This window comes from Myotis daubentonii, chromosome 15 (genome assembly GCF_963259705.1).
Source record: "Myotis daubentonii chromosome 15, mMyoDau2.1, whole genome shotgun sequence".
NCBI classification, from domain to species: domain Eukaryota; kingdom Metazoa; phylum Chordata; class Mammalia; order Chiroptera; family Vespertilionidae; genus Myotis; species Myotis daubentonii.
Window position 1 is genome coordinate 19,893,050 of NC_081854.1, and position 27,971 is coordinate 19,921,020.

Genomic DNA, 27,971 nt, shown 5'->3' on the forward strand with positions numbered 1-27,971 from the left:
GAGAAAGACAAAAAGAGACTAAAAGAATCAGGCAGAGAAAATGTAGCAGAAAGGAGACAGAGAAGATAGAACAAAGAGAGGAACAGACGGAGGAGAGAGACAGGTAGAATACGCGACGGAGGCGCGGGAATGAAGAGCCAAGGAGCCCGGGATGGGCAGGGGTGTAACCCAGCGGCTCAAAGAACAAACTCTGGGGCCAGACTGAGAATCGTGGGCAGACAGAGGCAGCAGGTACGAAGTAGGTGTTTAAAACTGAAACGTTTATAAAAGGAGCGGAAATATGAGGGGGGCCGTGGGGCGGCGTCGGTAGAGGGGCTGGGGGTGCAAGAGGCGTCCCCACTTCCATCCGTCCGTAAGGCGTCCCTCTGTTCGGCTTCCGTGTGCGCACGCGCACCAGCGGGCAGGCGCGGGGACGGCACTGCGGGCTCAGGCCCGGGGGCGGGCGGGCGCGCAGTGGTGCGGCTGGTGCGTGGGTGCGAATCCCGGGCGGCAGATGCAGCGGAAGGAGCCGTCGGTGTTGACGCAGCGCGCGTTGACGCAGAGTGAAGCCGCCGCCTCCGCCTCGTCACACTCGTTCACGTCTGGGGGAGGGGCACAAGGGGCGCTGCTACTCGGGCGGGGCCTCGGGAGCTCCGGGGCGGGGTGCGCGCAGAGCCTCCTGGCCGAGCGCGAGCCTGGCCACGCCGCCTGTGGCTGCGATGCCTGCACAGGTGGCGGGGCTTTCTGTGCCTCAGCTCTGCGCTGTAGGATGGGTACGGTAGCCCCACGTCACTAGGTTTTTGTTAGGAAAATAATACTGATGATATCAACCACGGCCACTGCCTCCTCCAAACCAGGCATGCATTAAGCACGCTACCTGCGGTAACTGGCTCCTCCCGGCCCCTGTGAAGGCCTGGGACTCCCTTTTACATAAGCTCCCCCCCGCCCCCCCCCCCCGCCCAGGCTCGGCGCGAGGAAGCCCCTGCACGCCGCTCAGTGGCTCTCCGCCCGGGCCCGCTGTTTCTCGGCTGTGGGACCTTGGGGAACTCAATTCTCTTTTCTGAGCCTCAGTTTACACACCAGCCTCGGTGTCGTTGTAAATCAGTATTAATGATGTTCACAATTACTTGAAGTTCTATCACTTGAGATGAGAAAAACTTAGCAAGGGCAGGTCACACAGCAAGCCGGAGGTCTCTCCACTCCCCCAGAGTCCTGAGCTACTACTCTCTAAATTGGGCAAACATGGTTCCCACTCCCACTTTGCAGATGGGAAGCCTGAAGCTCCCCAAAGAGATAATGAAAACTAACCCAAGGCAGCACGAGGAGTCCTGAGAATCACACCTGCAGGATTCCACCCTCCTACGGACTTCCGGCCCAGCCCGGCACTGGGGCCAAGCTCTGCTTTCCTGCAAGTCAGGCTGCGCCTTCTGGGCTGCTCCCTCCCCTCGCCGTCACTAAGCTCCCCCTGTCGTCAGGGCTTCCACCCTATCCCCAGGCTCGGCCGTGGCCAGCCCCTCACCAACGCAGGCCATGCGGGTCATGTCCAGGCGGTAGCCATCGAAGCAGTCGCAGGTGAAGCCCTCGGGGACGCGCACGCAGCGGCCGTGGGCACAGCCGTCCAGGATCCCGCACTCCTCCGCCTCCAGCCCCTCGTAGGGCCCCGCCAGGGCGCCTGCGGGGGACAGTGCGAGGACTCCCTCAGTCAGGGGCTGTGCCTTCTCCCCCTCACCGCCCCGGGCTGCTCTCTATGTTCCTTCCTGAACCATCCATCCTTCTCCAGGGGGCGCTGTGGGGCCAGGAAGCGTATCTGGCTGTGTTCACTAGCTTTCCCTGTCCTCACCTCTTTCTTGGTGGGTTTACAGGTGTATCTGTTTTCTCCGACTGCATCTGTCTTTTCATATCTCTCTGTGCCTGTCTCTCCCCCTGGCTTCTTCGTTTCTGCATCTCTCTCCTTCCCTCCTCCCTGACTCCATATCTGCACAGTTCAGTCCTCTGCGTCCCATGGGCCTGCAGTGCTCACCAGTGTAGCCCACGCCTTCACGTGGCTCCTCGGGCTCTGGGAAGGAGCCACGGGTGTCTCGGGACCGATAGCGCCAGCGGGTGCCGGGTCCAGGTGGAGCAGGAGGCTCAGATTCACCATAGGGACCACCATCATCCTCAAAGTCCGGTATGTCGAAGGGTGGCATCCCATAGGGGGCCTCCCGGCGGGCGAAGGGCCCAGGTGGTGGTGGGTAGGGGTCATAGGGCAGCACAGGTGGTGGGTACAGCTCAGGCCCATATGGAAGGCCCTGGTAAGGTGGACCGAGGTCTGGACCATACTCGTAGGGGAGTCCAAAGCCACCTGGCCGTGGGGGGCCATATGCCGGGGGGCGCAGCACATTGCACAGGGCCTCAAAGTCATCTGTAAACAGGAGACAAGCCTAACCGTCATTCCTTGCTTGCCTTGCACCCACCATGCATGCCCCCCCCCGCCCCCCCTCCGCCCCTGTGGGAAGAACCCAGAGGAGAGGGAGGAGTGCCTTGGGCTGAGGCGTGGAAGGGGCTTCAGAGGAGGGGACTTGGCTTGCAGGGTGGGGTCAGGGGTTCTGGAGCCAGGACTGAGGGTCCAAGGCCTGAGTCTAGGATTCCAAGGTGCTGGGGTCAGGAGTACTAAGGACTGCAGCTAGAAATTATGGTCCAATGTTCTGGAATTTGGGGGATCCATGGGAACTCAGGCTAGGGGTCTACAGATATGGGATGCTGGTGTTTTAGGGACCAGGACTGGGAATTCCCAGAAACTGCTAGTGGGGATCTGGAGGCCAGGATGCTTGGGAGAGGGTCTGAGCCACAGACCTGGAGGTCCGAGGATCAAGGATGGGGGCTTTGGGCCTGGGGCTGGGCTGGGTTCCCAAGGGCTGAGCATTGGGGGAATCAAGGGTTTTAAGAGCCAAGAACTGGGGCCTCTGGGGCTGTGTGTTGGGGTCTCAGTGCTTGGATATGTGTATCCAAGGCACTGGAACTTGGAGGCCTGTGGGTTATGACCAGAGAGCTTGTGGGCCAGGATGGGCGGACCTGAGCACCTGGTACTGGAGGCCTAAGGCCTGGATGTGGGGGAGGGGCATCTCATGGGCTGTTCTGGGGACCAGGAGTGAGGGTCAGAGAGACCAGACCTCAGGGCCCTATGGGACCTGCTGATAAGACTGGGAGGTCTCTGGGATATGACTTGGGGGCTACGGCACCAAGATTTAGGGGTCCAAGGGGCTGAGTTTGGGGAGATCTGGTAGGCTAACACTAAGAGCTCTAAGGGTCTGGATTTGAAGCCTGAGGGGCAGGACCTCTGAGTGTGGCCAAGGCAGATGGCAGTACCTGAGTCCTGGGCAGGGCAGAGGGCACAGTCCATGCCCCAGGCCTCCCCGTAGAGGCAGCAGCACTCTGTGTACGTGGCCTGGCGGTCCAGCCGAGGGCGGCTGCACACGAGGTCAGCCCCCACTTCCTGCCAGCACACTCCCAGGTTGTCATCTGAGGGCAGAGACAGCATGCATCAGGGTGGGACTGACACTCGGCTCCTCTCCTGCTGGAGCACCCAGCCACCTCTGCCTATCACCAAATCCTCATCGGCTGTGGTCTGACTCCCAGAAGCCCTCTGAGGTCGTTCCAAGGTTCTGAATTGAGAACAGGGCGTGGTCTGGCATGAGGCTGTCATATAGGCAGCGAGAGCAGAAGGGTTCCCATGACTGGGAGCTAGAAGCTGAGAGGACTCTATCCAAGTCTGGCCTCTGGAGGGCTGTGTGACCTTGAGGAAGGTGATTTCCCTCTCTGAGCGTTGTTTGAATGAAGTGTTTGAGGATGTTGTAGGACCAGAGTTTGGGTCCGTGGGCAAAAAAAGAGAAAGAAAGAACCCAAAGAGATAGAGACAAACACATCCAAACAGTCAGAGATTCTAAGAAAAATGGGTCAGCAAAGAGGCAGAGAGAGAGAGAGAGACCCAGAAACAGACCTAGAAACAATGACAGTCCCAGAAAGTGTCAGAGTCAGAGATGCACAGGGAAATAACAGGGAGCGCGCCTCTAGCACTCAGACCAGGCCCTGTTCTGTCCTTAAAAATAAAATTCTTCTCAACTGTCTTAGAAGGCAGGGCCACTGCCATTCACACAACGGGCAAGAAGGATGCCGGGGCTCAGGGGGCGGGGCGGGGCGGGCGGGGCGGGCTCCAGGTCGGGTTACCGAGGCTCTGGCTCTCGTTGGAGACGCAGCGGCGCCGCGAACCGTCCAGCACCAGCGGGGGCTCGCACGTGCAGTGGTAAGAGCCCACGGTGTTGACGCAGCGGCCCCCCTCGCAGGCCGGCTCCTCGTCCGCGCACTCGTCGTTGTCTGGGGCGGCGGGGGCGGGAGAGTGGCTAAGCAGCAGCCCCCACCCTTCCCCGCTTCCCCGCTTCCCCGGGGCATTGGCAGTGATGGAGTCTGGACTCCGGGGAGACTTTCTACGGGCGGCGGCCCGGTTCCGAGGCGGTGGGGGCCGGGGGAGTTCTTTGGGGATGGCGCGGGTGGGCTCGTACCGACACACTCCAGCCGCTGGGCGAGGTAGTAGTAGCCGTTGCTACAATAACAGGAGTAGCCCGGGGCCGTGTTCACGCACACACCATTTTTGCACACCTGATCTCGGAACAGCTGGCACTCATCCACATCTGCGGGAAGGATGGTCAGAGGCGCCCCCCCCGCCCCCCCCCCCCCCAGAGCGATGGGTGGAGGCCAGGGATTGGGTGGGCTGGATTGGGAGCGGGGAGGCGGTGTGGTTAAATCGGGGAAGAGAGAGACAGATGGAGATAGAGCCCCGGAGGTAGAGATAGGGAAAGTGGGAGACAGAGAGAGATGGGGGTGGGGTGGGGGGAGGAGACAGAACCGGGTAGGGTGAGAGAGGGAGAAGAAGGAAACAGGCTGGGTGGCGGGAGCTGGCCTGGGGGCTGAAGGTGGGTGGGACTTAAAGCCTGGCCTCACCTCTCCGGTGGCTTGGGTCTCCGCTGGGCGCCAGGTAGCCCCTGCCGTGGGGACACAGTGACTGGTACTCAGCTGCACACAGAGACAAGGCTAAGCCCAGGCTCCCGCTTCCAGCCCCGCCGGCCCTGCTCACACCCACAGCCTCAGTGCTCACTCCGGCCGATGCCCACCCTTCACCCCGAAGTCTTCAGCCCTCATGCTTGTTTGTGCCCACCTCTCAGCCTCACGCACACCACCCAGACCCTCGGCCCCTTGTCCACCAGGAGCCCATGCCCACCTGTCTCAGTGCCCGGGCACTGCTGGATGCGGCAGCCGCTGCCCCAGCCCTCCCCCACGGTGCAGCAGCACTCCTGCCACGTCACGTTCCGAGCCAGGATGTTGTCACAGGCATCTGGAGCTGCTGTGTCAAAGTAGCACTCCCGGCGGCCGCTGCCCACCGGTCCCTGCCTGGGTGGGCTGGGCCGGCGGGGAGGGGGGGGAGGGGGTGGTCTGTCTGGCAGGCCAGGGCTGGCGGGTGCTTGGGGCTGTGAGCCTGGGAATGTGCCTGGAGAGACAAGAGGCTTAGCTGGTGTGGGCTGATCCTCCAGCCCCCAGGATATAAGTGGGGAAACTGAGGCCCAAAGGGCTCCCAGCCATTAGTGGCAGAACTAGACTCCACTGTCACTGTCCGTTTCTCCTATTCTCACCTCCTGTCATTTCTCCACTTCTTGCCTTCCCACCTCACACTCTCCCAGACGTCTGGCACAATATGGCACCTGTAGTTTTCGTAGCAGAAGAGGGGATTTCCCTGACCTCCAGGATACCTCCTTGGGCTCTCACATCCAAGGTGTCCAAACTGGCCTCAGAGTCTTCACCCCCAAACCCAGGCAGCCCCACCGCTTGTCTGCTTGGCCTCTTGAGTGTTCTCCCACCTGCCCTCTCTTCCCCTCCTGGTAGGGCGGGGCTGCTTTGATCTAGTCCTGTCCTCTCTGCCCAGTCCCTGCCCCCCAGAACCCAGGGTCACCTCCTCCAACCCACCTTCACACGGCTGCCAACGAGGCTTCAAAATCTGATTGCACCTCCCCTCTGCTCCAAACCCGTCCGCGGTGCCGGGGTAACCTCGGGACATGTCTAGCCTCCTGGCCGCGGTGAGTCAGTGTGGCCTGGCACCAGCCTCCTTCTGCAGCCTCTCTCCCCACTCCTCCCCTTGCTCTGTCAATCCTGCCTCCCTGAACTTACTTCAGCTCCTCCAACATGCCAGGCCCTCTCTTGCCTGGCCAGACCTTTGCCTTTGTCCTTGCTCTCTCTGCCCCAAACGTCACCCTCCCCTACTTCACCCACTACTCATCCTAATGCTCAGTTCAGAATCCCTCCGACAGGGGGCCCCCCCTAACTCTCCTCTCAGGCTGGCAGGCCCTTCCTCTGGGCCCAGAACCCAGTCGCCTTCCTGAAGACAGGCTGTTCCCTCGGGCCTGCATTGCCTCAGCCCCGCCGGTTCCTCTGGGCTGTCACCCCTCATGTTACCTCTGCCTGCCCCCACTGTGTGAGTCTCTCCAAGACAGAGTGACCTTCTCTGTCACCGCTGTGTCCCCGGTGCCCAGAACAGGGGCTGAACACGACGGATGCCCATGAACAGTTGCTGGCTGAAGGAAGCTGGTAAAGTCAGGCCGGGCAGGCTCCAGCTCTCCTGACTCGGAATCCCACTACCCAGATTAACCCACAGGTTCTGAAGTTTTTTGTTGTTTAAAACAAAGGCATTTAACTAGTGGCAGCCGTCCACCTCAGGGAGGGTTAGACCACATCATTTTTCCGTGGGGCAAGCAGCCATCAGTGAAATAGGCACCGAGGGCGGTCTCACCAGCAGAAGCCCGTGGGGGAACGCAGCGCCCAGTCATGGGGTCAAACTCCTCAGGACTGGTGGGGCAGACGCAGAGGAAGGAGCCCTCCACATTCTCGCACAGGGCAGCTCCGCACACGCCCTGTAGTGTCTCACATTCATTCACATCTGTGAGCAGAAGGCAACAGGGGAGAGGAAGTCAGTGGTGGTCACCTCTGATTCCAAAGGTCTAAAAGTCTGAGCTTTCAGATATAACTGGTATTGTTAAAGGCCCAGCCCCCATCGTCAACTTCTCCTCTGGTGATAAACCGCGAAATCCCATTGGGAGACTTCTGCTCCTCTACTTCCAGTCCCTGTGTTTCGAGTGGGGCTACATCTACTCCTAGGAGTGGGGACAAGTCTCAGGCACTGCCACCAGATTGCTGTGTTCCTCTGGTTCAGAGACAGGCAGTGCCTAAGCCGGGCCAATCAAAGCCAGTCCTGAGACTTTGGCTGAAAATATCAAGAAAGAGCCTCTGTCTGTAGCTAGGGCTGCCACGATGAGGATGTTAGCTAGAGGTGCTGAGACCACCTTTGTCATCGTGAAGAGAGAGTCTGCCTGCAAATAAATGCAACAGAGGGAAGCAGAGCCGAGAGCGGAGACAGTCAGCCTTGTGATAGCTCCTGGGTGCCGGTATGCCTGAAGCTCAGATAGATCCCAGGACTTGACAGTGTTAATTCCCTTTACAGAAAGGCAGCCTGTTGTGTTGGCATCTGTCAAAACTTAGAGAATGTATACTTAAAATTCATGCATTTCACTGTATGTAAATTGAACCACAAATGAAAATGTCTATACACACATATTGAACTCTGGTTAATAATATGCATACTGCAGAATTTAGAAATAAGTGTATTGATGCCTGTAATTTAATTTTAAATCTATCCAAACAATTAGTTGTATTCATGGATAGAGGTTTGAGGAAGCAAGTGTAATAAAATGGCAGAATATAGGTCAGGCTGTATGTTTAGGAAGTGTCTTCATAAAATGTTGGGAAGCCTGGCCCGGTGGCTCCGTTGGTTGGAGCGTCATCCTATACACCAAAAGGTGGCAGGTTCTATCCCTGGTCAGGGCACTTACCTAGGTTGCAGGTTTGATCCCTGATCCATACAGGAAACAACCTATTGATGTTTCTCTCTCACATCTCTCTCTCTCTCTCCAAAAAAAAAAAAAAAAGTTGGGAAAAATAATGTTTATGTACATTTAAGATTAGTGCATTTTACATAATTTATGCATGATTTTTTTTAAGCACCCCCCACATAAAATCTGAATAAAGAGGGTTTCCTGAAGATGGATCTAATATCCCAAGGTCTAAGTTCCATATCCCCAAAGTTCACATAGTTCAAATCTATGGAGAGGGGCTGGGCCTGACCGACCTCTTCCTCACCCTCTGGTCCCACCCACCCCCGGGAGCCCCGTACCCACGCAGTGACGCCCGTCCCGTGCCCCCTCGTAGCCCTGGTCACAGAGGCACTGGAAGGAGCCAGGCAGGTTCTGGCAAACGGCATGGGCCCCGCAGAAGGACCGGTTCCGGCATTCATCCACATCTGCAACCAGCAGACAGTCAGACCATTGCTGGACCTTCTGTCTCCGCCACAGCTCACCCAATGCCCGATGCACACCCACCCTGGCATCCGCCCCCAGGCATGGGCTGGTAGCCAGGGTCACAGGTAGGCGTGCAGCGGTAGGAGCCGGGGGTATTTTCACAGCGCTGGGCTCCACAAATTGCCGGGCCATATTCTTGGCACTCGTCCACATCTGCAAGAGCGGGGACAGGGTGAGGGGAGGAGAAGGGAGTTATAGGCCTGGATTCACAGGTTCCTGATGCCACTTTCAGTTCTGAGGACTGAGAAGTTTCTAGGAATCTTATATTCTAGGAGTCTGAGCTTCTTAAGATTGACAGTGGTAATAACTCCAAAGGCCTGGAACATGGTTCCACCTCAGGCTTTTGCACGTGCTGTTCCTCCGTCAGGAACACTTTTCCCTCAGCTATCTGCATGGCGTCCTCCTTCACTTCACTCAAGTGTGTAGGCCAAGGCCTCCTAGCACTCGCCCCCCCACTGCCCTGTCGTCTCTGTCCATTTGTTCTGCTACATTTTTCTTCTTAAACTTGACACTGTATTATAACCACCCCCCTAGAATGCAAACCCCACAACAGCATGGACTTGTGTCTGTCTTGTTCCCCACTGTATTCCCAGGGCATAGAACAGTACCTAACATACAGTAGGTGCCCCAAATTGTTTACTGAGTGAGTTTTGAAATGATTTACATACTTATTGTCTATCCCCCCCCCCCCCCCCAAGTAGCAGCTCCATTAAGGCAGGAATTTTGTTTGACTTACAGCTGTTGCCCCCCAGTGTCTGGCTCACAGCAGGTGCTTAGTATATTCTTGTAGAATTAGTGAATGAGAGCCCCTGAAACTAGGTTTCTATGAGCCAGAGCTGTGGCAACCAGAGGGCCAAAGGCATCGCACAGTCATTTCATCTGTTCCACAAAATACTGATCGCATTCCATCCAAAACAATGACTTAGATTAGTCCTAGCCTCCTGTCTCCGCCAGTACCCTGCCAGAGCCTGCTGGGGGAATGGGGCAGGGGGACTGGAAGGTGAGGGGTGAGGTGGGGGCATGGAGGGGTAGGAAGGCATGGAAAATGAGAAGAGTAGGCAAGGGGTGGTGTGAAGGTGGAACAGAGACCGGAAGGTATAGACCTGTAGTTCCCAAGGCCTGGAGAAGTCTGAGGAAAGACAAAGGATCGTATCTGGAGAAACGAACAACACTTTAAGGGGTGGATTTTAAGTGGGCAGGGTCAGTGCTTGGAGAAAGCTGGGGAATTTGGCATTGGGAAAGGATGGGGCCCAGGACAACCAGGGTTGCACCTCTTTGGAGGGACAGCTGGAAGCAGAGTGAGTGGTGGAGGGTGGGGAGAGGGCAGGTCCAAAGAGAGGGAGCTTGAAGAGGGAAAAACAGGGAGTTTTAATCCAATGAGAAAGGGGGAGAGGTTAACTGTTCTTGGGTTAGGAGATGACTTGCTGGGATAACTCAACCGGCAGAGGGGGCGCGGGCTGCTTCTGGAAGCAAGGCTGGGCCTGGGTCCTGATAGTAGTGACTTCACCCAAACTCCCACCTCCCTCCACAAGAAAATACAAGACACTAAGATTTTTTAAAAATATTTTAAATATATTTTTTTATTGACTTCAGAGAGAGAGGGAGAAACATCAGTGATGAGAGAGAATCATTGATTGGCTGCCTCCTGCACACCCCATACTGGGGATGGAGCCCACAACCCAGGCATGTGCCCTGAGTTGGAGTAATCGAACTGTGACCTCCTGGTTCATAGGTCGACGCTCAACCACTGAGCCACGCCGGCCAGGTGACACTAGGATTTTTTAATTAAAATAATATTGAATATCAACTGTAATTGACAAATTAAAAATGTTTAAAGAAAAAATTTTTTGAAAGAAAAAAATAGCCCAGCTGGTGTGGCTCAGTGATTGAGCATGGACCTATGAACTGGGAGGTCACAGCTGGATTCCCAGTCAAGGCACATGCTCAGGTTGCAGTGGGGGGCATGCAGAAGGCAGCCAATCAATGATTCTCTCTCATCATTGATGTGTCTATCTCTGTCTTTCTCTACTTTCTTCTCTGAAATCAATAAAGAGAGACGAAAGGAAGAAAGAAAGAAAGAAAGAAAGAAAGAAAGAAAGAAAGAAAGAAAGAAAGAAAGAAAGAAAGAAAGAAAGAAAGAAAGAAAGAAAGAAAGAGAAAGAAAGAAAGAAAAGAAAGAAAAGAAAGAAATTAATTTCCAGCAGAGATGGGGAGAGAATTAAGTGCATTGGTTGGGGCCCTTTCCCGCCCCACATCTGTGAGGCAGGCGGTCCCCAACTCCAGTAGCTTCAGGGCGAGGGCAGCAGTCTCACCGTCACAGGTGCCCTCAGGGCCCGCGTTGTAGCCGGGGTCGCAGTCCCGCACGCAGCGGTAGGAGCCGGGGGAATTCTCACAACGCTGGGAGCCGCAGAGGGCCGGGCCCCGCTCTCGACATTCATCCACGTCTGGGAGGTGAGGCAGGGCGATCAGACGGGGGAAGCGGGGAGGCAGGGAGGCAAAGGAGGAAAAACGGGGGAGTCGAGGAGAGATGGCAGTCAGGGCGGGGTCGCGGGGACGCGGAGAAGAGGGCAAGAGAAGAGGACAGAGGAGGGAGACCGGAGGCAGAGGGAGAGCGGGGCACGGGCCGCGCAGGCCTCTCACCGAGGCAGGAGGCGAGGTCGGGGCTGGCGCGGTGTCCCGGAGGACAGACGCACTCGAAGGAGCCGTCGGTGTTGGTACAGATGCCGCTCTGGCAGAGGTCCTCCTCGCTGCATTCGTCCACGTCTGCGGGACAGAATCCAAAACCCGACCCACCTCCTCCTCCGCTCCCTCTCCCGGGCCGTGCCCCTCCACAGCCCGCTCCCCGCTCCGGCCAGTCTTAGGCTCCTCCCTTCCCAAGCCCCACCCCTCCGACGGGGTTCGGCCCATCCTTTCCAACCACTGCCCAGCTGCCCAGACTCTGCTCTCCCCTGTCCTCTCCCCACCCCTCCCCTCCCATCTCAGCCCCAGGCCCCACAGGCTCCGCCCCCAAAATGCGTCCGGACTCCATCCAGAATTCAGACTCCCCACTCCTTGTCCTGCCTTTTCCTGGTATAAGACCACCCTTTCCGGGTCTGGGCGCAGCGTGGGTACAGACCGAGGCAAGAGGCTCCGCGGGGTCCGGGCCGGTAGCCGGGGGCACAGGTACAGGCATAGGAGCCGTCGGTGTTGAGGCATTCGCCGTGGGGGAAGCAAAAGTCGCCCTCCAGGCACTCGTTCACGTCTAGGGTGTGCGAGACAGAGCTGGGGGTCGCCGGGCCCGCCCCTGAGACCCCAGCCCCGCCCACAAAGCGGCCACCTCGCCCCCAAGCCGCATGCTCTGTTGGGTGGGCTCCTAGGCTCCATCCACAGCTCCTCTGTCCAGCTTCCAACTCTCCAACAGGCTTCGCCCAGGAACCCATGCCCATCTCAGGCTCTCCGGCCCTGGCCCCATCCTGCCCACCTGCGCAGGGCCCAGGCCGGCCAGGCGGCGCCCGATAGCCAGGCGCGCAGCTGCAGTGGAAGGAGCCTTCGGTGTTAGTGCAGTGGCCATGGGGGCCGCAGGAGGCGCCCGAACTGCATTCGTCCACATCTGTGGGAATGGGGGTTCCAGAAGGGTCCAGAATAAAGGGGGACCCATGTAATACTTTCAACAATAAAGATTTTTTAAAAAGAAAGAAGGGGTCTAGTCTAGAGACACACCAGACGGATTCCGTTGGGGCAAGGGGTCTACAAGAGGTGGTGGGCAGTGTCTTGGTTTGGATATGGGAAGGCTCCATGGCAGAAGTGGGCTGGGGAGACCCGGGTTCTCTGATTCTGGGGACCATGATTGGGGGTTCTGCGGGTTTGGGTTTTTGGAACTCCCTGTGCCAGGATCCTGGGGTCAGGTGAAGGGACTCTGCACTGGTACAAGGGTCATAAATTAATTCAGGTAAGGGGTCGGGTATTGTAAACCAGGATCACTGGATGACATTCTGATGAGTCAGGGGTCAGGGTCAGTGAATTGCAGGATCTGAGACCAGTTAGGGTCAGGTGTTATAGTCAGGGTCCAGAGTTCTGCCTCTAGTCAGGGGTTGGGGCTGGGGATGTGAACCCAGTCAGGCCCCAGGGAAGGGACTCTGAGAAGAGACAGGGGCAGTGAAAGAGAGAGTATCGAGGGTTACACAGAATCAGGGGTTGTAGCAGGGTTATGGTCAGGAGTTATGGTTAGGTCAAAGTCAAGGTCAGGGGTCACAAGTCACATACAGAGTTTGTGACCATAAGGACAGGCAGGGTCAGGAGGGTCACACTTGCTATAGAGTTGTGGTAAGGGGTTATTAGCAAGGATCATGGTTAGGGTCAAATGTCAAGTTTAAGGTCTATGAGTCATAGAGTAAGAAGTCACATTCAGGGTCAAAGGTTGTAGTCCAGGTCAGGAACTGCAGTCTGAGTCAGGGGCCCATAGTCTATGTTAAAAGTCACTGTCAGGCTCTGGGATGTGTGGTTCGGGTGAGGAAACTGAGGTCCAGGTCAGGAGGTTATGGACCAGGTCTGGGTTGCAGTCCAGGACAGGGGTCACCATCTAGGTCAGAAGTTATACTGCAGGTCCAAGGTCATAACCTGATCTTACCAGTACATCGGCCACGGTGCAGGTGGTAGCCGGCAGGACAAGCCCTGCACTGGAAGGATCCGGGTGAGTTCACACATTCCTGCCCAGGACACGCCAGGTGGTTCTCACACTCATCAATATCTGAAGGACAGGGGAGAGTATGGCCTTGAAGGAGTGCTCTCACAGCCCCCTCACCGCCCCCCTCCCCCGCACCCAGGCCTCCCTCCCTCCCTCCGGGGCCTCACCCTCGCACTCAGAGCCAGCAGGGCTGGGTTGAAAGCCTGTTGGGCAGACGCACTGGAAGCTGCCTTCTGTGTTCTCACACCGTCCATAGGCACAGGGCTGGGGGCTCCGGGCACATTCATCCACATCTGGGGCAGAGGGGACCAGCGGGGCTGAGGAAGGAGCCTGGACCCATTTCCATTGCCATCACCCACCTCAGCCTCAGCGTTGCAGTCTGGAGGCAGCCTCCTGGACTTTGCCCAGGCTGCTCCCTCCTCCCTTGTTTAATGGTCTCTCCACAGCTGCCAGGGCAAGGCCTGGACACCACCTCCTGCATGTGGCCCTCCTGCCTCAGAGCTGTCCCCTCCTCAGGAGTCCCACAAGCAAAAGAGTATCGTCCGAAGAGGGAGGGAAAGCCCAGCCGGTGTGGCTCAGTGGCTGAGCGTCGACCTATGAACCAGGAGGTCTTGGTTTGATTCCTGGTCAGGGCACATGCCTAGGTTGCAGACTCAGCTTGTGGGAGGCAACCGGATCAATGATTCTCATCACTGATGTGTCTACCTCTCCCTCTCCCTTCCTCTCTGAAACAACAACAAAAAAAGTATATTAAAAAAAAAAGAAAAATGCCGAAACCGGTTTGGCTCAGTGGATAGAGCGTCGGCCTGCGGACTGAAAGGTCCCAGGTTCGATTCCGGTCAAAGGCATGTACCTGGGTTGCAGGCACATCCCCAGTAGGAGATGTGCAGGAGGCAGCTGATCGATGTTTCTCTCTCATCGATGTTTCTAACTCTCTATCTCTCTCCCTTCCTCTCTGTAAAAAATCAATAAAATATATTTTTAAAAAAAAAAAAAGAAAAATTACCAACCCTCCCCCTGCCACAAAAAATAAAAACAAAAAGGGATGTAAAATGGACAACAGCTTCATATTTGGAGAAAGAGGAGGAGACTCTGTAGTCAGACCCTCTCATCCGCTCAGTCTCCCCCACCCTTCTGTGTCTGTCTTCCACCACTGAGTTCCATAACCCTGTCTCTCTGTGCACACCCCCCCCCCCCGAATCATGTCTCTCTCCAGTCCCCCAGCAAAGGGGTGGAGTGCACTTGGACTCAGCACCCTCACCTTGGCAGGGGGCCCCTGGCCCTCGGGATCTGAAGCCAGCAGGGCAGGCGCAGTGATAGGAGCCCGCGGTGTTGTCACAGCGGCCTGGCCCACAGGGTGGAGGCTCCTGGGCACACTCATCCACATCCTCTTCACACGCTGAGCCCCGGAAGCCAGCCGGGCAAACACAGCGGAAAGAGCCAGGCAGGTTCTCACAGACACCTCGGCCACAGAGGCCAGGGCTCTGGATGCATTCGTCCACATCTGAGAGGGCAAGGACCGGTGTCATACCTCCATTATGCCCCCCATGCTACCCTCTGCCTCCCTGACTGCCACTGCTTTGATGTTCCACCCTCCACCACACCGCACTCCATCCTCCATCACTCTTTCTCCTTGACTCCACCCTTCAGCCACCCTATCTCTCATCATTCTAACTCTTCATCCTCCATGTATCTTTTCAATCCCTATTCTAAGCTGCCTGTCTGTCTCCTAGAACTCTGTCTTTCTAGTCCCCACCAGCGTGGGCCTCCCTCTGCTCTGTCCCCCATAACTGACATATCCAACCTCCATGACTCAGTCATTCTGTTTCCCACCAGTTGGCCTCTCTGTCCCCATGTCACTGTCTCTACAGCCACGGGCTGCACGTCTGGTTCTCAGAACCTGGCTTCTGTCTCCCATCAGTCAGCTCCATTGCTATGTGTCTTCCTTCCTCATCACTGCCGCTCTGCCCTTCCGCCCCCCTCACATCCCCTTCCTCTCTGCCCCTTCCAGTTCTTCACCTTGGCAGCCTGCTCCGTGGGGTGCAGCCTGGTACCCAGCAGGGCACACGCACAGGAAGCTGCCTGGCGTGTTTTCACAGCGCCCACGGTCACAGGGCGGCGGCACGCGGTGGCACTCGTCCACGTCTGGGGCACAAACCGGGAGGCTGAAACTGGGGCAGACACCACCCCCCCTCCCCGCAATCGCGGGAAATGGGGAGGGCAGGGGTGGAGCCAAGCTTAAACCCGAGCCAGGATGGGCGGGAGGCAGAGGCGTAAGGAGTTCGAGTCCGTAGATTGAAGGCGAGGGCGGGGCTTGAGTGTCGAGATCAGGACAAGGTCTGGGGACCCCACTAGGGGAAGGGCTGAGAGGTGAACCGTGCAGGGGGCAATGTGTGAGAGCAGAGCCTGGGCAGGGCGAGGGAGGGAAGGAAAGTTTGGGGGACCGAGCAAAGGGGTGGCAGGAGAGAGGGAAGGGGCGATTTAGGGAGGGGGCACTGACTTGGCAGGTGGAAATCAGGGGTCATGGCCAGTAGGTAGGTTTCGGTAGTCGCAGGACAGAAGCGGGTCTGGGGGTGGGCGGGAGCCAGTCTGGCACATGGAAGGGGAGGGGCCAAGGGTCTGGAATCTGGGATGTGAGTGGGGGAGGGGGGGCGAGGGAGGGCGAAGCCTGGACCTGGTCGCCAGAGAAGGTTGAGCAGTAGCAGAATAGGGACCGGCCCGGGGCCGGGAGGACCTGCTGGGCCGGGAGGAGACAGTGGAGGGGCCTAAGGGTGAACGAGAGCTAGTCTGGGGGAGGGGCGGGCCCGGGGCTAGGGAGACGGAGTAGGGCCGAAGGGGCTGGGGGAGCGTGAGAGGGCGGGGACGGCTCTGGAGGGACAGCAGGCCCGAGATCCCTGCGGAGGTGAAGCCTGGAGCCGGCTGGAGCGGATTTCTCACCCAGACACTCAGTAGCCCGCGGGCCAGCTCGGAAGCCGGGGCCGCACACACAACGGAAGCTGCCTGGCGTGTTTTCGCAGCGCCCGGGAGCACAGGGCGGGGGCATGCGACGGCATTCGTCCACATCTGAGAGCACGGAGCGGGCTGGTCAGGGGGTGGCCCCGCACAGTCCCCCGCCCGCCTCCGTCCACCCACTCTGTCCAGCTCACCAATGCAGTGTGTGCCCTGCGGGCTGAGCCGGAAGCCGGAATCACACGCGCACGTGTAGCCCCTGGGTCGGGGGATGCAGCGTCCCGGGCCGCAGACCTGGGGATTGCGCTGACACATGCCCGCGGAGGGACCTGGGGATCCAGTCAGCCAGGTTCCCCCATCTCTTATACCTCCGTCCCAGTCCCACTTGTCCCAGAACAATCCTCTCAGATCCTCTACCTAAAACACCTTCAGGGATGTCCCTCCCCAAGCCCTGTGTCTTCACCTGTGATCATTTCTTTTATGGTGGGAGGTTCTCATCAGATCCCCTCCCTAAATTTCCCCATAATACCACCCTAAAGTCTCCATTTTTAAATATTTTAATTATCTGCCTCAGGTGCGTTCTTAGTGCCCGCATGAAAATACTGATCTGCCTAACATTAACTGAGCACTTACTCTGTGCCACACTCACTGAACCCTCACAGTGATTCCTATTTGACAAATGAGGAAACTGATTTGCCCAATTAACAAAGAACTTTAAGCCAGGCTGTCCGACTCCAGCTCTCGACATAACCACCACCCAACCCTCCATACCTTTCTCTCTTTTACCCCCTGAATTCCTCTGGCTGTGGCATCCCCGCTTGTCCTATCCTTGAAACCTCCTTCTAAGACCCCCATCTGTAATACCCCATCAATGCCCTGGACTCCCTCTACCAAACCTGGTTCAGGAGCCTCAGGACCAGTCCAGGCCGGGATGCTGGGAGGGGGAAGCTCAGGCCCGGGCCGAGGCTCAGGCCGGGGTTCTGGGCGATGGGTGGGCAGAAAGCCTGGTAAGGAGAGGCTGTCATTGAGTGGAGACCTGGATTTCGGTGCCCCATTTCCTTTCCCTATGGGGCTGGGGCAACCCCTAGAGACAACACACCCTCCCCCAGAAGCCAGCTTACCTGTGGGTGACCGAGGGGTGGAGGGTGGGGCACGGGGCTGGCTGAGGGAAACTCGGGGTGGCTCCTGGCTCAGGGGTCTGGTGTTGTAGCGGAGGTCAGAGGCCGAGTAGTGGTAGCCAGGGCCAGCAGGACAGATCTCCCGAAAACCCTCTGGGAACAGGAAAGGAAGGGAGAGGGACAAAAAGAGGGCATGAAAGGGGGGGGGGGGGGAGGCCTTGGTTGGGAATGAGGGGTTGGCCTGGGAGTGTATCAGGGGTTTGGATTAGATGCTGGGATGGGTGGTACCCTGGCCAAAGGCTGGGACATCTCAGAGGCCAAGTGTGGGACCAAGGATGGTTTTCCCTATTTGGGATGGTGGTGGGGTCTGGTTTGTGGTCTACAGAGGACTAGGATGAAGGCCAGGAAACAGTCAGGTCCCTTTTGGGGTCTGGTTTTAAGCAGAAGCTAGATTTACAGGGAGGTGACTCGGGGAGGGCCCTGTGTGGGGCGGGGCCCAAGGAGGAGCCTATGTTGAAGGCAGTGTCTCAGGACCTGGGGACTTGGCTACAGCATGGGGACAGGAGGGACAGGTGGAGTATCTCAGGAGCTAGGAGTGGCCAAAAATGGAGGTGATGCTCAGAAGAAGGTAGTGTGTCTAAGGGGTAGATGCGGCCAAGGATGGTTGTGGCCTGGGGCAGAGTTCAGTCTGAGGGTAGCTGGTCTCGGAGTCTGGGGAAGTGGCCAAGACTAGCGATCAACCAGGTTTGAGGGCTGTGAGCCTCAAAGCCTGGGGGCGGGGTCTGAGGCGGGGCCTAGAGTGGGGGGGGGGGAGGCGGGGCAGAAGGCGCTCACCTGAGCCGAAGGGTGGGCAGAGCTGGCAGCCCCGACCCCAGGCTTTGCCCACACGGCTACAGCAGCAGATCTGTTTGGTGATGTTGCGCAGAATGGGCAGCGAGCAGCCGCCGTCGCGGAGCACGCGGAAGCAGGGCCCCTTGGCCTCTGAGATCACGTGTTGGGCTGGGGGAGGGGGAGGAACATTTCAGAGAGGGTTTGGGAGGGCAGGGGATCTGCGAGGGGGGTATCCAGGGAGGGTTTGGTGGATTCGAGGGACTTTCAGGAGAGGTCTGAGAGGGCCTGAGACAGAATGAGGGGTCCCGAGGCCTGAAAAGGTTTGGGGCCTGAGGAGAGTCTGAGGGGTGAATGAGACAATCCCAGACGAATCTCGGGGTCTGAAGAAGTTCTGGTGAGGCAAGGTGGAGGATTTGGGGGCCGGGAGGAGCTGAAGGAAGGCTGAGGGTCTGGAGACAAAAGGAGTTCTTAGAAATGGCCGAAGAAGGTCCAGAAAGTCCGAGGCGGATCTAATGAGAGACCTGGGAGTCTTGGAGGGTCTGGGGGTGTTTAAGGAAATGAAGGGTCCAGGGATGTGCTGGGATAGGCCTGAGGGCACAGCGGGACGTGGGACCCAGCCTCGGGCCCGCTCGGTGGCTCACAGATGCAGCTGCTGCGGGAGGAGTCCAGCAGGAAGCCGTCCGGGCACACGCACGTGTACCCCCCGTGAGTGTTGGCACACTCCCCGTGCTGGCAGCGCCCGCCAGTCGCGCACTCGTCCACATCTGCGGGGAGGGACGCAGCGGTCCTAGTGGTGTCAGGGACCACCTCCCGCCGGGCCCGCCCTGAGGGCCCGCCCCGCCCACCACTGCCCCCCCCCTCACCTTCGCAGGACCCGTTAACCCTTTCGAAGCCAGCTGGACACGGACCACCTGGGGCTCCCACTCGGTTGGAGTTCCCTGTAGAGAGAGGAGAGGGGCGTGCCCAGGGCGAGAGGATCGAGAAAGGAGTGGGAGGGGACGAAAGTGGGGTGGAAGGGACTAAGGGTGTAGGGTGTCGTTTGAGTTCGGGTGGGCGCTCAGTTGGCGGTCCGACAGAAGATAATGGGGGTGTTTCAGACGGCACGGCTGGGGCCACGGGACAAAGGCAGGCTGAGAGCAGAGTAGCCAATGTCCAAGGTGGCGTAGGCGGTCCCAGAACATACGGATAAGGCCAGACTGGAAGTGACCCCCAGCCAGGCAGGCCTGGCTATTTTGAGGACAGGTTTTGTCGTCGGGCGGAGTGCGAGGGGGTTCTCACCCCTCCCCAGCTCCGAGCACCTCGGGGCGTCCTGGGGCTTACCCGGGTGCTCCGAGCACGACTGACAGTCGTGAACGCCCCAGGCCACGCCAGCCCCTCCGCAGCAGACTTCCCGCGTCCGGAGCCCGGGCAGCGGGGACGCGCACTGTGGGGAAGTGTTTGGTGAGTGCGCCTCACCGCGGTGGCCCGGGGGAGGGGGGGGGGCGGGGAGGAGGGGTCCCCACCAGCCTCCTCTCACTTCGCCTCCGCGCAGCTCCCGAAAGCAGTAACCAAAGCCCGAGGCGTCCGAGTAGCTGTCCTCGCGGGGAGCGTTCTGTGCCAGCACCGTGTAGGGCGCCGCCGCCTCCGCGCGGGCCACCGCCTCCGCCCGCGCCACCGCCTCCGCGTCCGCCGCCTCCCAAGGGCCGGACACGCGCTCCACCTGGTGCACCACCACCGACGCCTCCTGCGGGTGCTCCACGTGGACGCTCACCATAGATGCCACACCTGGAGGAAGGCATCGCGGGCAAAGGGGTGCATACCGGGTTCTTAAGGAGTGGGGCGAGGAATGGGTGGAAGGGCGCCCTGGGGAAGGGGACTCAGGGGAAGGCAGGAAAGGTGGGGTCAGAGGCATGGCTAGGGGGTGGACAGAGGGGTAGGAGAGGACCCCGGCCGCACTCTCCTAACCGTGTTCATCGTCGCGGTGGTTGGCTAGTGGCATGGTGTACACGGAGCGAGTGAGGCCTGGCATGGCCGGCGCCGGGGGTTGAGCGCCCGAGGAATGCAACTGGCAGAACTTGCCAGCGAAGTCCGGGGGGCAGAGACAGCGGTCAGGCTTCATGCACACACCGCCGTTATGACAGATCAAGGGACACAGGACTGCGGGGAGAGCGAGGACACTCAGAGTCAGCAACCCTTCTGGCAGGCATCCCTCGGGCCAGCTTACCCGAACTAGCTCAGCCCTTAACACTGTAACTACACCCTCAAAGCTACCACTCAGTGCTAAGTCGCTACGCCTTGAGCTGTCATGTGCCACTTCCACCAGTCCTTGGCTGCTAGCAGTAGCTCGGTCCAGTTGTCCAGACCTCTGTGGTATAGATTCGCCCCTGGGTTGGCTCGCCACGCCCGCGGCTCTTCATTCACTGTCACGTATCTCACCTCCCTCTCCAGCCCCACTTTCTGAGCCCCTCCCACCCCGCCTCCCAGCTATCTAGGCGGGTGTCTTAGCTCCGCCCACCTCACTGTCTCCGCCCACCTCCCCTGGCTCGGACTCTAGCACTGCCTTCCCGGCTGTACCAGCCCCGCCCACATAGCGCTATCCCGGGGCGAAGTAAGCATTTATTTATTTAAATTAAGTTACTGGGGGTAACTGGTTAATAAGATCATATAGGTTTCAAGTACACATTCTATGATACATGATCTGTGTCCACCACCCAGAGTCAAATCATCTTCCGTCACCAAATACTTGGCCCTCTTTCCATAAGCATTTAGCCTTGCCCACCTCATCTTCAGACTGAGTTTTGCTGTTCCAGCCCCTAAGACGCAGCTAGTGCCTTGCATTGACTAAAACCACATTTCAGTCACTCCCTGGCATCACTCCCCCCTTGCAGCCCCGCCCACATCACCTTCTTCCCGCGGGATTGTAAACTCCGCCTATCTAGCTGTCCAACTTGCTGCCTTTAGCTCCGCCCACCTCCTTTCCTTCCTTACGCTGATTTGCCCGGGCTTACTTGTTCAAGCCCCTCCCACCCCGCCTCCCAGCTATCTGGGCGGGTGTCTTAGCTCCGCCCACCTCACTGTCTCCGCCCACCTCCCCTTGGCTCAGACTCTAGCACCGCCTTCCCGCCTCTAGTACCCCGGGGCGGAGCCACCAACGGGAACGAGCCTCCTCTCTCTGCGCGCACTCGCTGGGCCCCTGGCCACCTCTGGGCGGGTCACTGCCAGCTGTGCGGCGGGGTAAACAAAGAGAGGGGCGCGGCGGGGGTAGGGCGGTGGCTCCGCATTCCCGATCCTTGGGGAGCCCAGGGGGCCGTTAGAGCCAAAGAAGGCCGGACGTGTGCTTCGAGGACACCCCCTCCCTTTCTCCCCAGGGGCGACCGAGAACAGCTGGAGACAGCTGTGTGGATGGGAGGAAGGGAGCAGGCGGCCAGAGCCGTCCTGGAAGGCGTGTGTGGTATTCTGAGCCACACACTGCAGAGAGGAGAGCAGAAAGAGAGCCTCCTCCGTTTTGAAGGGTTAAAGAGACTGGACTCCTGGGAGACCAGCTAAAGGGCAATACTCTAGGGTTCAAAGACTCAAGTTTTCTAGAAAGGAAAGGGAACGAGCCTAGCTCAGAGGATCTGAGGCGCCCATTCAACAGGAATCCATGAAGTCCTTTTGGAGAGAATTACCTAGAAAAGAGGACTCCAGTGCCTTCTAGGTCAGGCCTTGGAGAAGGGTACTCAGGGGATGGCCAATTTGAGGGTGCTGAGAAAAATGTTAGAAGAAGTGGGAATTCTGGGAGTCCCCAGCACATGAGAGCCTCAGTAGTCTGGGAAGACTCTAAGATGCTGTGCGATCCCCCTTCCCCTCCCAGCCAAGGGATTGGGTGCCCAAGTCTTTTGTTTAATGGCTGGTGCCTGGAGTCCTAATCAGCTGATCAAGCCTAACTCTGGGGTTCTCTGAAGACAGATGGGTCAGAAGATCCTGGAGAGGGGGTCAGCTGAAAGAGAAGGACTTGGAAAGATAGCAATTAGGACTCTGATGGGATTCCATTGGAAATATAAGAAAATGGCAGTCTTTTGTGGGAAAAGAATTCAGCTAGGAAGTGGAGTTATCAGTGTATAGGGTTTGTAATCTGGGGCTCCTCTGGAGAGTGGGGAACAGTAGCGGAGGGGAAATACTACAGGATTTACTGGTGACAGGTACAATTTGGGGATTACATCAGAAGAATGGGAGGGAGGAAACTTCACTGGAGGGGCTTTTCTCTAGTTTATTGATGGGGGTGGGGATGGGACTTAGGATCTGAGGACAGACACTCTAGCCCCACTAGTTAGGGGAGCTAGCCCAGGATTCCAGGTTGCTCTAATAGGGATCCTTAGTAATAGGCCTAGGATAGATAGGTAAGGTCTCTGCTGGGGGTTGTGATAATCAAACTACGTCTGGGGGGCAGGGGGGTGGGGGAGGGCACTTCCCAGCCTCAGAGCATTTCTCCACCTTCTCTTGGCCTGAAAGCAGGCCCCCCACCCAGCTCCCTGAGGGCTCCCATGCCAGGACAGGCTGCTAGATGGGCATGGCCAACTCCACCCCCCACGCCCCTGGAGAAGTGAGGAGCTGAGGACATAGGGGTCCTGCCGAGGTCAGCCCCCTTTCATATGCCCCTCCTTGTGCCTCCAGGGGCTTGGCACCCGCCTGGGCACGGCGCTTGGCACGGGTGCTTTGGGGCTGGGCAGGGAGGGAGTGAAGGAAGGAGGGAGGAAGGGGAGGAGAGAAGGAGTGGCAGCAGGCGGGGCTCAGGCGGGATGAGCTCACGCCGCCAGGGCTGGACTGGCTGGGGGCCAGGCTGGGCGAGTTTTCGGCGCCAGGGGCCCCCACTCCCCACTCCAGAGGGCCTCTTGGGTTGGGAGCAGGTAGGCCCCGACCAGAGAATCAGCCCATCCCCACACCCTGTGGCAAACAGGTGGCCCATTCTCCCACCTCACCTGAGCCCTTGGTGACTCCCTGGTGCGATCCCCCTTCTGTGCCCTCTGTCCCCAGGGGCACCCCATCCCCTAGGCCTCCTATCTGGAGTTCTCTCCCATGTGTGACCCTTGCAACTCAGGGTCCTGCAGAAACCCTCCTTCTATGGACGGGTTCCCTCTCAGCTCTCCCAAATCAACTCTCCTCACCCCAATCTCCCTCCACACAGGCACTCCCATCCTGGATTTTCCTAATCCCTCTCACTCATAGACACAGAAACTGGGGACCCCCCCCCCCCCGCAAGCCCTGAAACTCTCCCTTGGTCTTTAGGGACCCACTATAGTCTCCATTCAAGCCCCCTTTCCCCAGGTTCCCAAGCCCCTCAAGTCTGGTATCACCAAGATTGACTTGAAGGTTGGAAAGTCGGACCCAATTCCCTCACGTGGGACGGCACAGGTCCCTGAGAACCCCTATTGCTTGAAAAATCAGGACCCAACCCCAAAAGCCAGGAATTTGAAGCTTCCCTTCTTAAGTAACCAGGGATCCCCCCAGCACAGGGAATCTGGGCTCCCTCTCCCTGGGGGACTGTTTCCACCATCCCCAGGGGTTTCTCCTCCCCCTGGGAACCCCTCCCTCGGGACCACCACCCCGCACTCACAGGCGCGGAAGCCGGGTCCCCCCGGGGCCGCCCCGCCGGGCGCGCCGCTGTCCACGATGGTGGTGTTGCGGGGCGCGCAGATCGGGGTACAGCGAGGGCCGGTGGGCCCGTGGACGCAGCGCAGGCTGCACACCGCTGGGGTAAAGCGCACGCGGAGGCGCTCTCGCGGCTGGCTCTGTCCGGGCTGCGGCCCGAACAGCGCCAGCAGCACCAATAGAGACACCCAGAGCAGCCGCGCGCCGCCCGCCATGGCTGCAGCGCCGCGCTCGGCCGCGCCGCCGCCCCAGCCCGCCCGAGGGGCCCGGCCGCGCCCGCCCGCCCGCGGGGGAGGACGGCCGCGCCCCCGCTCAGGCCCCCCCTCCCCACCACTCCCTCCCTGGCGGCCGCGCGGGGGCGCGTGGGGCTGGGCGTGCAGCCAGAGGCGCGCAGGCTGGGCGCTAGACTCACAGGGGGCGGGGGCGCCCCCTCTGTCCCTCCTCGCTTCAACAAGTGAATGGGGCCCACGAGGGAGCGGCGAGGAAGGGAACAGGTGGGGGCGGGCTCATTTCCCCCAGACAGGCCTGAATCCGTAAAGAGGAAGGAGAAGTGGGGGCCGCATTTGGGGAGGCCGCTAAGGGCTGCTTCTCTGCCCTAGGTAGAGAGAAAGGGGCTTCGTATGGATAGGGACTGTCACGGCGCATCTGGGCAGCCAGGTGCAATTGGGGGAGAGGAGGGAATGCACCTGGGCACATGAAGGAACTGGGGGTCTGGATGGTGCGCAGGACGCTGGGGGGGCTTCACTAGCATCTGGCCAGAAACCCCCACACCTGGTAAAAGAAGTCAGAATGAATAAGGGGAAACGGTGAACTGAGGCTGTGGGCGGGGGTCCTTACATCTGGCCAGAGGCCCACATCTGGAAGACTTTAGGGAGGAGGGGACACATCTGGGCTGAAGGCCACAGCAGGAGGGGTACTTTTGAGGGTGGTTAAAACTAGGGGGTGTGCTAGCCCAGGGGCGAGAGCTGGAGCGAGAGGAGAGCAAGGGAAGCAAGGGGAGGCCTTTGGCCTCTAGCCGCCAGGCAATTTTGGGCATTCAGTGACCGGGCAGGCGCCAACCCGCACAATCGCTTTTGTTGTCTGGGCTAGTTCAACTGCGCTCTCTGCCGGGACAGCGCCCCCCTCTTTGGCCGCGGGGAGCCCGGACGCCTGGCTTCCCGGCCCCACCCCCGCAGGTCAGCGCCTCTGGCCAGCGTCTGGTCCTGTCCTGGGCTTACCTCTCAAGGCCGGACGCCAGGGTCCCTAGAGGGGGCCGTGTCCTGGGGTGGGGTACTGAGCTACAATGGGGGGCAGCTAGGCAGCGGCTGGGCCGTGGGAACCAGACGGCTTTATCAGGCCCGGAACCCTCCCCCCTCAGCGGCAGGGGAAAGGCGGATGTTCTTACCCCGGGCCTGGCCGGCAGGAGTGCGCTGTGGGGGCCTCTTACTCAGCAGTGCCCGGCCCCCTGGCCCACGGGGCCGCCGCCTTCTCAGTAGAGCTCTGGCCTCCTGCAGCCTGGGTGGGAGGGGGCAGAGAGGGAGCTGTCATTGCCGTTAGGCTGACACCCACCCCCCCCACCCCCAAAGCTGGAAGGGGCCTTCCAGCCAGGAGGGCTTCCAGTGTCGCCTCTGCCCACCATTCTATCCCACTCCCACCCCCACCCCTCTATAGGGACCAGGCCTTGAGCATTCCTTAGAGGCTTGGCAAGAAACAGACAGACTGTGGGAGAATCAGATGAGGAAGGGAGAAAGAGAAAGAGAAAGAGGAGAGACAGAAGAAGAGAAACAGGTGACAATGAGGGAAACAGAAGGAGACAGAGATGGAAAGAACAAATACAGAGAGTGGGACAGACAGAGAGATAGACTGAAAGGCTCAGAGACTGCAATAGGGAGGAAAAGGAGAAATAGAAACATACAAGTTGATAGAGGAGGGAGGGAAGGAGGGAAAGAAGGAGAGGGAACAACTGAGAGGAGGAGATCCAGGGAGTAGAGTGGAAGATGTGCCAGAAATGGCGGAGGAGCTGGGAGCTGCTGAGCATTTGGTAGGGGAGGGACTGCACACTCACGTCAGTGGCTGCCAGTTCAGGGACACCTGTTTCTTCCTCACGCTGGGGCTGGGGCTGGGGCTGGGGCTCAGCAGTGCAGGGGACCCTGGTGCCAGGCACCGCTGAGGACCTGCACACTTTTCAGGTGGGCAGCTCTGGACCCTGCAGGAGGCTTCGGAGACAGCCAGGGACTAAGTGTAGAAGGAGGGGACCAAGTCCCTCTTCCCATCAAGTGCATCCAGATCTCCAACTGGGATGAGGGGTGGGGAAGGGAGCCCACAGCCCCTCTGTTCCTACTCCATGTCACCCCTACCTGTACCCCACCTAGGAGAACCCACCTCTGAAGCAATGGCTCCTCCTGAGTGACCGGGCTGGGCAGCAGCGACAAGCAACAACACTGTAACAGAGGGGTGGGAGTCACTCAGGTCTCTAGGGTTCTACAACTCCCAAAAGGAGGGCAGTGAAGATGGGGGGGTGGACCAAGATAAGACTTGAGGGTGCTGGAAATAGATATGTGGCCCATTTGAGGCACTGCGCTGGATGCCTGTTTATCTATACAATGGGAGGCAAATTAGCTTAGTCTCTCTAGGGATGAAGGTCACAGCAACCTCATTTTTGTCTTCTGACGTTTTTGGAGGTAAAGTATTCTTGGAAAAGACACTTTAAAGTATTTTTTAAGCGATTAAAAGAACTCAAAGGGGATTTCTAAGCGCATTTTCCAACCCAGACAGTCTGGGAATTTAGGACCCTGCCCTCCGGGCACATCCCTGTCCTGGACTAGATGTCATCCCGCGCATGGGCGCTAGGTGGCGCTACTTCCACAGGTCTCAGGGGCTGGGAAGTAAAGTCCTTTGACTGTGCGTCCCGCAGGGTTCGGAGGTGGAGGGGGATATAGAAGGAGCCACAGCCCAGGACTGGGAATCCCGAGGCTGAGTTTTAGCCCATTCCTGCCCTTGCAAGCTCGTGTGTCCCGGAGCCAGCGTCTCCTGGTCTTTGAGCCTCGCTTTCCCGTCTGACCGGGAGGAAAGAGTTGTTCTTGGAGAAATCTCTGCGCCCAGGGGGTCTCAGATTCTGGGTAGTGGAGCCCTCAGTTCAGACGCAAGTGCGTCGAAACCAAGGGGCCCCCCAGACAAATCCATTATTGCCAGGCTAAGGGGGGCGAGGGAGAGGGAGAGCGCGCAGGCCCTGAGAGAAGGGCAGTGGGGGGTGCCTCCAAGGGGACATCGGGCGCGTGGACTCTTCCCAAGACGGTAGGGGCCCAGTGGGGAAGGAAGCCGCCGGGTGGGAACCTCCGGGACCCCGATCTTGCCGTCATCCCTCCCGCCTTTTCTCCGGGTTAACCCGTTCCCGGCCCCGCCCCCGGTGCGGCTCGGGTTACTAAACGTATTCGCAGAGACCCTGGCGGGAGCGCAGCCCGGGGCCTTTGTAACGGAGCGCTGGGCTCCGGGCAGGGGGTGGGGGTGCTGGGCAGACTGTTTCCTTGGGTCTCGTCACCGTACACAGGAAGGGTGGCTACAACCCCCAAATCTATAGGAAATTCTGGGTCTCTTGCCGCGAAATCACTGGTACCTCATTCAAGCCTGAACTCCTTTAATTCTAGGGTAACTCCAGCATCTCCAACCCTTATGAAACCCGAGGATCACCCCACCGGCACCATTCCCCGCAAGCCCTTCCGCCATCAACCCGAAAGTCCACGTCTTCCTCATTAGGAAGATTCGAGTGTCCCTTTTAATTAATCCAGGCGCCCCCAAACCCTAGAACACCAAGACATCTTAAATCCCTCATAAATTTCCTTCGTCACCTCCCCTACTCTTCCTCCTTGAGCACCCAAGAAACTTGGGGAGCCCGATCCCAGTTCGAGGGCCACACCCATCTATCGTCCTAGGAGAACCCAAAGCCCTGCCCCCATATAAACTGGGACCCTTCTCCGAGAAAAACCCCAGAATTCCCTGGAGCCACATCTATCTCTACCACACACATCAGAAGGGAATCGCTTCCGTCAAAATCTCAGCGCTCCCGGGATTCTAGCCCCTGCAAAATCAAGGGCCCTAATAAATCCAAGCGCTCTGGCCCTTTCATCCTCGCCCGAAGCTGGGGGCTCGGTTCCCCTTAGAGAGAAAAGTCCTGGCCTCCTGGACCACCACACCATTCAGGTGCAGGGGGCACAGGGAGAGGGGCTGCAGCGGGGCTTACCCGGCCGGGCGGCCCGGGATCACCGCAGCCTCGACGGCCTGGCGGGGGCGGGGGCTGGGGCTGGGGCTGGGGCTGGCGGCGGCGGCGGCGGCGGCTGCGAGGAGCGGCAGCAGCAGCAGCAGCGGGAGGGGGCGGCGGCCGCCGAGGCCAGGCCACCGCATCGTGTCCCGTGCGGA

At 58.9% G+C, this 27,971-nt stretch overlaps 1 protein-coding gene across 2 annotated transcripts; it reads right to left on the minus strand.

Annotated features, from left to right (window-relative positions):
- Nucleotides 1-239: 239 nt before the first annotated feature.
- Nucleotides 240-27,971, minus strand: LTBP4 (latent transforming growth factor beta binding protein 4). 2 transcript variants are annotated; one of them, XM_059666512.1, is made up of 33 exons: nt 27,796-27,971; nt 25,941-25,999; nt 25,624-25,774; nt 24,964-25,073; nt 19,917-20,108; nt 19,489-19,736; nt 19,293-19,395; nt 18,836-18,910; nt 18,614-18,736; nt 17,976-18,140; nt 17,145-17,294; nt 16,920-17,027; nt 16,221-16,352; nt 16,012-16,137; nt 15,094-15,219; nt 14,336-14,578; nt 13,242-13,367; nt 13,018-13,137; nt 11,872-12,000; nt 11,527-11,652; nt 11,052-11,174; nt 10,724-10,855; nt 8,433-8,564; nt 8,228-8,353; nt 6,791-6,937; nt 5,231-5,497; nt 4,954-5,025; nt 4,515-4,643; nt 4,183-4,329; nt 3,325-3,477; nt 2,000-2,380; nt 1,499-1,651; nt 240-581 (listed from the first exon to the last, which is right to left on the minus strand). In XM_059666512.1, exons 1-33 carry the CDS (start codon nt 27,954-27,956, stop codon nt 427-429), a joined length of 4,890 nt encoding a protein of 1,629 aa, XP_059522495.1. In that variant the 5' UTR covers nt 27,957-27,971; the 3' UTR covers nt 240-426. The 2 variants fall into 2 exon arrangements, with proteins under 2 accessions (XP_059522495.1, XP_059522496.1); XM_059666513.1 differs by lacking the exons at nt 24,964-25,073; nt 25,624-25,774; nt 25,941-25,999; nt 27,796-27,971 and adding an exon at nt 23,545-23,839.

Excerpts from the sequence above, each read along its gene's own strand:
- LTBP4 (XM_059666512.1), bottom strand. The coding sequence starts at position 27,956 with ATGCGGTGGCCTGGCCTCGGCGGCCGCCGCCCCCTCCCGCTGCTGCTG. Across the intron at positions 6,938-8,227 it reads GGACGGGCGTCACTGCGTGG|ATGTGAATGAATGTGAGACA; the intron begins GTACGGGGCTCC and ends TTCTGCTCACAG. Across the intron at positions 4,330-4,514 it reads CCAGCGGCTGGAGTGTGTCG|ACAACGACGAGTGCGCGGAC; the intron begins GTACGAGCCCAC and ends CCGCCGCCCCAG.